This window comes from Ochotona curzoniae, unplaced genomic scaffold (assembly GCF_017591425.1).
Source record: "Ochotona curzoniae isolate NIBS_2020 unplaced genomic scaffold, NIBS_Ocur_1.0 contig_1, whole genome shotgun sequence".
Classification (NCBI taxonomy): domain Eukaryota; kingdom Metazoa; phylum Chordata; class Mammalia; order Lagomorpha; family Ochotonidae; genus Ochotona; species Ochotona curzoniae.
The window spans coordinates 45,242,941-45,253,488 of record NW_024464918.1 but is presented as its reverse complement, the minus strand read 5'-3'; the positions used below and the strand labels follow the sequence as shown (position 1 = coordinate 45,253,488).

The following is a 10,548-nucleotide window of genomic DNA, read 5'->3' as shown; positions in this document are numbered from 1 at the left end:
CGCTCCCTGAGGAAGGCCAGTGCTCCCTGAGCAGAGACTGTGGGGACCGCTGGGGCCCGTGTGCGTGTGGACGGAGCCGTGCTCTGCCCCCTGAGGATGGCCAGTGCTCCCTGAGCAGAGACTGTGGGGACCGCTGGGGCCCGTGTGCGTGTGGACGGAGCCGTGCTCTGCCCCCTGAGGATGGCCACCGCTGGGGCCTGTGTGCGTGTGGACTGTCCTTTGTCCCTTTTCCTCTTGGTCTTCAATAGTAACTTTGTAAATAGCAAGGGCAGCGAAGGCAGTTATCGAAACCAAACTTCCTGCTGGGGGCTTTCTCTTCCTGTCATGCCCTCTTGGCTTTTTATCTCTGTTTTCCTGCTGGTAGGTCTGCCTGCTCAAAAAAATATATTTTTGGGCCCGGCGCAGTGGCGCAGTGGTTAAGATCCTCACCTTGCATGCCCCGAGATCCCATATGGGCGCCGGTTCTAATCCTGGCAGCTCCACTCCCCATCCAGCTCCCTGCCTGTGGCCTGGGAAAGCAGTCGAGGACGGCCCAAAGCTTTGGGACCCTGCACCCGCGTGGGAGACCCGGAAGAGGCTCCTGGCTTCGGATCGGCATAGTATCGACCTTTGCGCTCACCTGGGGAGTGAATCATCGGACGAAAGATCTTCCTCTCTGTCTCTCCTCCTCTCTGTATATCCGCCTTTTCAATGAAAATAAATAAATCTTTAAAATATATATATACTTTTAATTAGGAAGTCAGATTTAGAGAAGGAGAGACAGAGGAGAGAGGAGGACCCTCCAGGCTGTCCCCAGGCGGCCGCAGCAGCTGGAGCTGAGCCGATTCAAAGCCAGGAGGATCTCCCATGCAGGTGCTTTCCCAGGCCACAGGCAGGGAGCTGGAGGGGAAGTGGAGCAGCCAGGCACAACCAGCGCCCATATGGGATCCTGGCACATGCAAGGCGAGGACTTTAGCTGCCAGGCTACTGTGCCAGGCCTGACTCAGAATTTTTTGAGTTGACCTTTGCTCCCTCGAAGGCCAGCTTTCCCACCAGGTATCACAGTGGAGACTGGGGGGGGGGGCACACTTGCATTTCCTGGTTGCAGGAAAGGCCCCCTTGCTGCTCCAGCTTGAGAGGAGTGGGGAGCAGGAAGGAGCACTCCTGGGCCTGTGCCTGTCCTGAGGGACGCGCACGTTGCTGGGAGAGCAGTTAGGGGCCTCATCCTGCAGGCTGGCCTGTTGCACGCTGCTCATGCGTGGCTCGTCAAGACCTCTCCACCGCGTTTGGGTGGCAAGGTTTCAGATTAGAGCTCCGACAGGCCTTGGCTGCCACTTCGTGTTCTAGAATGGTCGCTCTGGCGTCTGCTCTGGGTTAAAGGAGAGCACGTCAGCTCCCGTGCTGTGGTTATGTCCTGTGCTCAGGGACTGTTTTCGACTGCCGCCGAGCAGAAGTGCCCCGAGGAAAGGGTGCTGCGGGGACTCGTGCGTGCGGTGGTCTGCGTTGGCAGGTGGTCTACACAAGCCCCTCTCACAGAGTGGTCTGCTCTGGCCACGCTCTGCTGCTTGCTGCTGCTTCTCGAGGAGGGCCTTGCCAGGGTTGTAGTTGGCTTATTTCTGGGTTGCTGGCCAGTGTCTCAGTGCAGGTTGAAGATCTGTGCGCCATTTTCCTTGATGTGAGTGACCAGGGAACAGCCACTGAGTGCCCTGCCCCGTCACCTGGTCCTGTGTATGGAACAGAACTGTCTGGTCTGCCAGCTGCCCTGTGAACCTGCCGCTGTGAGTGGGTGTGGCTGGGGTGGGGGCGTGTCACCTGAGCCCCGGGCCATGGATGGGTGTCCACCCAGGTGGGGGTCCTAGACACCTGCCCGAGTGGCCTCAGCCTCAGTGCAAGCAGCTGTGGGCACAGTGCTAGGGCAGCTTCCTGCTGCTCCTCAGGGGCTCATGCTGCAGACAGATGGGGACCCCCAAGGGAGACCCCAACAGGTGATTGCAATCCACGTCCCATTGATTCAATCCTGAACTTGGCCGTCCCTGGGGAGTATCCCTAGCAAGTGGGGCAGGCCTGCTTGTGTAGGCACAGGGCCCTGGGGGAGGTGGGGTGCGCAGGGGAGGAGCTGCTGAGGGGACGGGTCTCCCACACCCCCACTTATCCTCCTGCAGCTCGTCCTGACGGGAGAGGCTGCCTGTGCAACTGCCGTCCAGTAAGTGTCGGGGTTTGATTACTCTGCCTGGTAGGAGGGAGAGGCAGAGGGAGAGCTGTTCCATCCACTGGTTTGCTCCCCAGAAGGCTGCCATGGCAAGAGCTGAGCTGGGCTGGAGCCAGGAGCTTCTTCCAGGTCTCCCACAGATGTGGGCCATCTTCCGCTGCTTTCCCAGGCCATTAGCAGGAGCTGGATGGGATGTAGAGCGCCCTTGTGGGATGCCGAGACTGCAGGTGGAGGATTAGCCTGTTGAGCTACCCTGGAGGCCTCTGTACACGGTGGGGACCCTCTGTACGTGTTGGGGACCCTCGGATTCTGTCCCTGTTGTGATGAGGCTCCACCTTGCTATTCTGGTCGCCATGTGTAGGAAAATTGAAACCACAGGAGCAGGTTCATTGTGTAGTTACTGGATGTGTTTCCTGTGGTTGTCAGTGTCACTGTGAGGGTAAAGATCAATTGTCACAGACTTAGCCGGGACAGAGTTGCTGTCAGGGAGCTGTGTGTCCCTGCAGTCCCAGGGTCAGCAGCACCTGCCATCGGCTGCACAGTGACTGCCTTCTCCAAGGCTTTCTGACATGAGGAGCATGCGTCTAGATATCTGCAGTCAGAGGGCAGAGGCCCTTCGCCTGTCTCACTCCTCAGTCTGCAGCAGCCAGGGGGTACAGGGATCCAAGCACTTGGGCCGCCCTCCCTCTGCTTCTCCAGGCCATTGGCTGGGAACTGGATCGCAAGTAGAGCAGCCTGGACGTGAGCCAGAACCCATATGGGATGCTTAATCTGGTACTCGACTCCTCTGCTCCCCAATACACTATTTCTTCACCCAAGATGGAGGGCCTTTCGGCTGTGGCTTTCTGTGAATCACTGTTGTTAAACCCGCATGATGTGGCCGCTCGGTGACCGCCGTCACCTGGCCCTGCTGCTTGGCACTGTCCATTTGAACCCACAGAAGGCCCCTCTGTGTGACAGGTCAGTGACAGCTGCAGTGTGCTTGCCCTGTGGAGACTGAAAACCGACAGCTCCCACCGCCGAGCTGAGCTGGGAATCAGCGCTGATCACGGCAGGGAGCCTGAGGTGCAGGCAGTGGGGGACCCACGCACGGCTTCTCATAAAGCTGGGTCAGGAGTTTTTGAAGACCCCTTTGTATGCATATGTATTGAATCAAAAAAAAAAAAAACTAGAACAGTTGTTTTCCATGGACTTAACCTTTGTAAAATCATGTATTTTGGATTTATTTATTTTTACTAGAAAGGCAGATAGACAGAGAGGAAGATCTTCCATTCATTGACTCACAACCCAAGCAGCCATAATGGCTGGAGCTGTGCCGATCTGAAGCCAGGGGCCAGGAGCTTCAACTGGGTCTCCCATGTGGGTGCGGGGTCCCAAGGCTTTGTGCCATCCTTGACTGCTTTCCAAGGCCACAAGCAGGGAGCTGGAAGGGAAGTGGAGCTGCCGGGATCAGATCCGGAGCCCATATGGGATCCCAGCATGTGCAAGGCGAGGACTTTAACCACTATGCTATTGCGTCAGTCCCGAAGTCAAGCACTTTTAGAATTTTTGCTAGAACAGGACTTTGAGATAGTGGTGGTAAGATCAGGAATTTTTATTTTAAAACTTGAAAAGGAGAGCGTGGCTAAGGGTTTTGGGTGTGTAGTCTGCTGGTAGCTGCGTCCACCCGAGGAGCCGCTGGCCCACAGTCCTCCTGGTATCCAGTCGTTCCGTTTCCACTGTGGGGATCTTTTCGAGGGAAGACAAGGTCTCCTAGGAGACGGGCTCCTGTGTGTGCTGGAGAACAGCCGGTGATGGCGGTGATGGCCGTGCAGGCGTCTCGGCCACTGCGCACGCAGCAGCTCCAGGGACATCTTGCTCCTTCATCAACACAGGTAAGGCACGCCATGGGATTAGAAATATTTATTCAGAATATAAGAATGTTTGTAAAATATTATAAATGTCTCTGTATAAATGAATTTTTTTTAAGAAAACGATTCAATATCAAATAACACAAAGCTATTTTTACAGCAGCTAAAACTAACGGCATGTGGGAAGGTTTAAAGCATACGGGCCAAAGAGTCTAGAACTTTACCAGGGACAGTACAGCCGGAAGCAGCAACTCGGAAGGAGACAGCGTCCGGGTGCAGACCCCGCCACGCGTGTGCAAAATGGGAAACTCCCTCTCATGCCAGCATGGAGTCGTGCCAGAGGATGGGAGGGGTGAGGAGGAACAAGGGCACGGCTCCCTGGCCACTGTGTGCTCCGCCCAGGCCTGCCGAGCACTGCAGCACCCGCTGCGCTTCTGCCAAGGGCCTCTGGTGAGGACAGAGTGCAGTGTGAGGGGGCGGAACGCGGTCCTGCTCCCGTTCTCAGGCCGTCTTGGCCGCAGTGTGGCGTGGGCGCGTCAGCTTCCTGTGTTACAGCTGCTGGGAAGCTGCCACAGGTGAGGTCCTCCGGTTTTGAAGCATGTGCAATGGTTGTAGGTTCCAAGCTCACGGACCCGACCTGGGTACACACCTGGGGCACGGGCTCGCTGGGTGAACACTTGGTTCCACGTGATACCCACGTTGTGGTGTTCCATGGAGCCGTGGCTGCCACAGAAGGCAGAGCCCAGGCACCCTGCCGGCCGAGGTGAGCTGGGAAGTTACTGGGTGTGATGTTTGCATCTTTATGGGAATGGCAGGGAATGGCTAGCAAGGATGCTGTGAGCCCAGTCACTCAGGGCTTTCTCCTCGCGTTAATTCAAAGCAACCCAAGAGCCCTGAGTGACTGCGGAGTACTTGTGGCCCACAGGAATCCCCTCTGGCCAGAACCACGTGGGCGGCTGTGCGGGTGCTGGTGTCACCTTGGGGGTCCTGGATGCAGTGCTGGGGTGGGGGGAAGCCCACGGCTGTCCCCAGACTTCCCCATGGGGCCAGTAGGCTGTGGGTGTGAGAACTGGGTGCTTTGCAGCCTCATGTGGCGAAGGAGTGTGCAGGGCTGGTGGCCGCAGTCAGGCGGGGTCTGTGTGGCTGTGCTGTCACCTGCCGAGTGCACAGTGGAAGGCCTTTGAGGCTGTGCCCCTCTGCAGTCCGCAGCCTGGACTGGGGGGGGCGGGGGGAAAGAAGCAATGAGCTGACTGAAGGTCCTCGCGGAACTTAGAAGCCGTCAAGGTCACTGTTTATCCTTAGAGGTGGGGAGGCAGACCCGCTCCTATTAGTCCAGTTGCAGAGCCAGGTCACCTGGGAGAAGCAGCTTGGGGACCTGGGCTGGGCTGTGGCTCTGGGAGGGTGAGCACGCGTGTGGCTGTGGGGCTTTGAGTCCGTCTCTTCACTGTCCCTGGCAGGTGACCCGTAAAGGTGAGCCCTTGCCCTGCCCCTGCCCGTGCCCGCGAACACTGCTGGCTGTGAGGATGGCACAGGCCTAGCCACTCAGCTCGCTGTGGCACTGGGACTCTCCAAGGGCACCAGGGGGTCTCAGGTGCACAAACAGCAGAGTGGCCCAGGGAACTGGGAGAAGAGGGTGACAGCGGGCTGCCCTGGGCGTGCTTTGCTTTGGACACTCTGTCCGCCCGCCTGCAGGGAGGGGCTCAGCGCGCTCTTGGCATGGAGGAGGGCTGGGCACTGCTGCGCACACTGGGGCTTCACTGCCCAACCCATGGTTCTTGTCTAGCTCTGAGGGGCAAGCTGCTCCCCTTACCCCCAGTCCTGGGCCTGCTGAGGGTCCCCACATACCAGCTCCCTGAGACCCACCCCCCAAGCCCTTGAGCACAGCCCGGTGGGTCACATCAGCCTTGCCGCGGGAGGTGGAGGACAAGGGCTTGGTGGGTCCTCGGGCTCCTGCTGGCCAAGGGGAAGGCGGCTCTGTGGCACAGGCACAGAGAGCAGGGGCCTGGCCTCCGTGCACTCAGGTGGCAGTGAGAGACGCCAGGGCCCTAGAGGGCCGTCTCGTTGGTGTGTGGCCTCGAGTGCTCCTCCTCCAGCAGGGCGATGCGCTGTTTGAGCATCCGCACTTGCGTCTCGTGCCGCTCCACCATGGCCATCATCTGCGCCTCCAGCTTCTTGAGTTTGTTCTGGTGCTTCTTCTTGGCCTTCTCGTAGGCGGCCACCAGGTTGCTGGGGGGAACGGGGAGGTCAGCCGGCCGCAGTCTGTGTGGTGGCATCTGGCCAGGCACCCCCACTGTGCTCAGAGCGCGCTCCAGACCACCCCAGGACCACTCAAACCCACTTGGGGTCCACTCTAGGGAAGGCCATCGACACACCAGGTCCCTCGCTAGCCTTCAGGAATGGTCTCTGCCCCGCCAGTGTCGGTTTCATGACTCCTGGTACATCATTTCCCTCACCTCCTTCCCGCGTGCTGCCCATGGGGTGCCCTCACCTGTTGGCACGCTTCAGGTCGTTGACGAACTCGGCTGACTGCTGGTGCCGGACCTCGCTGCTCTTGGTGAGCCGCTCCAGGGCGCTCACCAGCTCCTGCACCCGTGCCTTCAGCTTCTTCTCGCTGCCCGGGAGACACAGGGTGGGAGCTGAGCAAGCCCCACTGCCGGGAAGAGCCCTGGAGGGGTACCTGGGCCTCGGCCATGCTGGCATCCCAACCCCAAAGGCACCCTGGGACCTAGCCTTCTGCCCGGCCCTCCCAGCCTGCCCACAGCACAGGCACCGGCCCTGCTGCAGGGCACGCTCTGCTCGAGGTGGGTCAGACGGCTCCAGTGTCAGCTTGGGCCCTTGTCACTGCCACGTGCTGTGTGGCACTGGGGTAGCTGGGTGGGAGCCCCTCTCAGGTGCCCGGTGGTCCAGACCCAGTTCTCGCCCGCAGACTGGAAGCCTGTGCGGGCCTTCGGGCTCTGCTTGGGTGCCAGGAAGGCCTGAGCCTGGCAGCGTTTCCTGCTGGAGCCACGGGGTGGCAGTGTTGCCAACACCTCTGCAGCCGGGAGGGAGGGAGGAGCAAGAGCATGAGCCTCAGGCTCCTTCTCTGTCACCTTAAGGCTGAGCCACAGCACAGGAAAGAAACTGCAATAAGGATGAAAAATTTGCACTAGAACTGTTGTCCTTGGTGAGTGCACCTCCGCCCTGGGCTGACCTCTCTGCCCTTGGAGCCAGAGGGGAGGAAAGACCACCAGCTGCCTGCCCTGGCCACTCCAGCCTGGGACTGGCCCGGGGCTGACCAGGGCAGTGAGGGAGGGGTAGTGCCACCTTCTGTGAGTGGGCCAGAGGGCATGGTGACCCGGGCCTGGCACCTCACCCCACCTGCTTGAGGGGCTGGGTCAGAGAAGGGACTCCTGGCAGTCCAGAAGTACCAGGGCACATGGTGTGCGTGGGCCGTGCTCCTCCCTCAACTCGGGGTTCTGTGAGGCGACACACATGGGCTCATGTGCCCTGGTCTGCGGCTCTGCTGAGTTCCTCAGAAGCTCCTGCAGCGGCCAGCCTTGCCGGAGCGCCTGCCCGGGGGCTCGGCCCCGCCCATCTTACCCCCCCAATCTAACCACATCTCATTGTCCTTCCCATCTCTGGGCTGTGTGACCCTGCATGTAACAGGTGCCCACGTCTGGGGCAGAATCCTTCAACAGCTGCCCTGGAGCTCCCCCTCCTTGGTCTGCATGGCCCCAACGCCTGTGCACCCTGGGACACCAGACAGTCCCCTGACCCACCTGCTGGTTGTTACATGGCTCCCATGGTCATTTCTGAAACAATGGATGGGACCACCTTACTAGCCCACCAACCCTGGTGGCAGCCGGACCTGCTAACCATGCACATGCCTGCTGCTCCAAACAGCGAAGGGCCATCGAGCAACCAGCCCACGCCTGTCTGGCACTACATTTATCAAAGCAAAGTTCTCCGTTGGGAGCCTAGTGGGGACACAGGGCCTAAACCTCCACCTGTGACACGGCATCCCTACAGGTACTGGTTCAAGACCCAGCTGCTCCACTTGCAGTCTAGCTCCGTTTATGGCATGGGAAAACAGCAGAGGATGGCTCAAGTCCTGTGGCACCCTGCACCCATGTGCAAGACCCAGAGGCTCCTGGCTTCAGATGAGCTCCACTCTGGCCAGTGGCCGGGGAGTGAGCTACTAGATTGAAGGTTTCTCTATCCTGATTCTTTTAAAGTGGCTTCTCAAAAATGAAAGATGCACACAAAGTCACTGTGAAGAGTTGGACTGTCACTGCCTGGTGGCAGAGGGGCATTTGGACACAGGTGAGTCACAAGGAGCTGTGGGACTGATGTCCTGGGGGCAGGGCATAGGGGAGTCCCAGCACACCAGGGCCACGGGTGCCTGGGAAGGCCATGGGGTGAGGTGACAGCCTGGGTCCTAGTGCTGGGCCTGACTGCAAGCCCCTCTGTGCAGGGTCTCTGCTGATGGGCAGCCCCTGCCTGAGGGAGGGGCCTCTGAGCTGTGGGCACTGGGACTGGCGCCGGGCTCAGCCTAAAGGGCTCCCTGTGGGACCCTGCAAGCAGCTTTTCTCCCACCCTGGTGTGGTCTGGCCGTCTGCTCTCTGCCGTCCCCGAGCAGAGCTGTCAGCCAGAAGTGCTGCTGGGCTCAAGCTGAGTGCGGCACAGCACGGTGAGCTTGGGCTGCCAGCAGCGTGGTGGCCGGGCGCTGCGACGTGCAGCTGGGTGCACTGTTTCTCAGAAAGGAAACCACAGTGCCGGTGCAGGGGATGACCTTGCCCAGGCAGCGCCTTGCCAGTGGCCTGTGGAGAGCAGCACGGATGGCCCAGCGGATGGGAGACTGACTGCCTTTCAAACATTTCAAAACAATGAAAGGGCAGATACATCACCAAGTAAAACACAATATAGAAGCCAAAGGCCATCATGAATGAAACAAAAATCTGAGCTGGACAGGCCTCCGGAATGGCAGTGCCTGACTGGCAGCCAAGGGCGTGGCAATTGGAAAACTAGAGTTCGTGATGTCCCACTGGCTGACGCTGCTCTGGAGCCCAGGATGTGGGGACAGACCTAAAGGAGCTGGTTGGGCGCTTTTCCTGACAGGAGGGACAAAGGACGGGCAGGAGGAACGACACACCCAGGAGGCCGCTCTGTCCAGGCAGCCCAGCAGCAGCACCCGGGGTCACCACCGTCATCCCACTCGGTCCTGAGGGTTGGGCCAAGGATAGTGCCAAGGCCCGGGCATGGTTCTCTCTGCCTTCAAGTGCGAGGACCTGCATGTGGTTCTCTGCTCCTTGTAGGGATCCACACACTTGGCCTCCACAGCAGGCACAAGCCTAGAGCAGTCGGCCCCAACCCCTTGCAGTCATGAGAACTTGGAGCAAGGCCCACGCAGGGCGGCAGGTACTCACCGTCGAATGGCGCTGGTGAACTCAGCTGCCAGCTCACTCTCGCTGCATGTCGTCCTGACCTCGGCCAGGGAGAGGGCAGGGGGGGCAGCGTCAGTACACTCCTGAGGACCGCAAACACACTCGGTCAGGCCTTCGATGAGCCGCCAATGCAGGGGCACCCTGGGGCTCTGTCCCAGCTCGGCATGGAGGCCCAGGAACAGTGGCTGGGGAACCTCTGTGGGGAACGCCAAAACCAAAGCCAGCCCCGACTGTGGTTCTGGTCACAGGCTTCCCAATGGGCCACATGCGTTTGGTCACCAGGGAAGAAGCGGGGAACGGAGGAGTCTCGCTGCCCAGGGCTCCCCATCAGGGTGTCCACATGGGAGATACCCATGTATCTTGCTGGGCTCTGCATCCTCACGGGCAAGCCTTGACAGAGGAGTGGGGAAATGGGCTGGTGTGCAAAGGGACCAGTCCTGACCTGCCTTCTACGCTTGCTTTGGATGTGGAGTCCCAAGGGCATGGCACCCAAGCCCACGGCCCAGTGCACTGCGCCCTCTGCACACCCAGCAGCCAATGCTCCACCAGACGGGTGCTCCGGGGAAGCTAGAGGCCAGAGCCCAGCCAATGGGAGGCAGGCTGCCCCGGCGGCCACCCTGGAGTACTGCCCCTTGGCTGGCCCTGACCCTGGGTATCCCCTCTGCCCACCAGTCCCCTGCCAGCAGCCCTGCAGTTGGTCCAGGCTCCACAGTAATGCCTCTTTCGATATCTCACCTCCCATGTGGTGTTAACATTGGCTAAGACTTCCCAGACAAGGGGCTCCTGCTGCGCATTTATGGTGCTGCCCATTGTAGACAGCAGGCCTGTGTGTCCAATGGGGTCCACAGCATAGCAACGGCTACCTGTTTCTAAGTCACAAAACCTCCAAAGGAGGAGCGCCCGGTGGCAGGGAAGTCACAGCATGAGGTGCATGGACCAGTGCCCACGGCGCCTTGCTGGCTTCCTGCGCCCTGCACACACTGCACCTGCGGCCCTGCTCCAGACCATCAAGCAGCCCACACGGGGGCGCTCACTGAAACAGCAGTGGGATCTAGTATGAAATGTAAGGTACCTGGTTATGGGCATT

At 59.7% G+C, this 10,548-nt stretch overlaps 1 protein-coding gene across 1 annotated transcript in view; it reads right to left on the bottom strand.

Moving 5' to 3' along the window:
• Nucleotides 1-4,995: 4,995 nt before the first annotated feature.
• Nucleotides 4,996-10,548, bottom strand: part of MCC (MCC regulator of WNT signaling pathway) — a 177,086-nt gene continuing 171,533 nt past the window's right edge. Inside the window, exons 15-17 of the mRNA XM_040973256.1 lie at nt 9,444-9,544; nt 6,527-6,649; nt 4,996-6,264 (exon numbers count right to left, since the gene is read on the bottom strand). Of these exons, the coding sequence (XP_040829190.1) occupies nt 6,084-6,264; nt 6,527-6,649; nt 9,444-9,544 (405 nt within the window). The 3' untranslated portion in view covers nt 4,996-6,083. The remainder of the gene's footprint in view (nt 6,265-6,526; nt 6,650-9,443; nt 9,545-10,548) is intronic.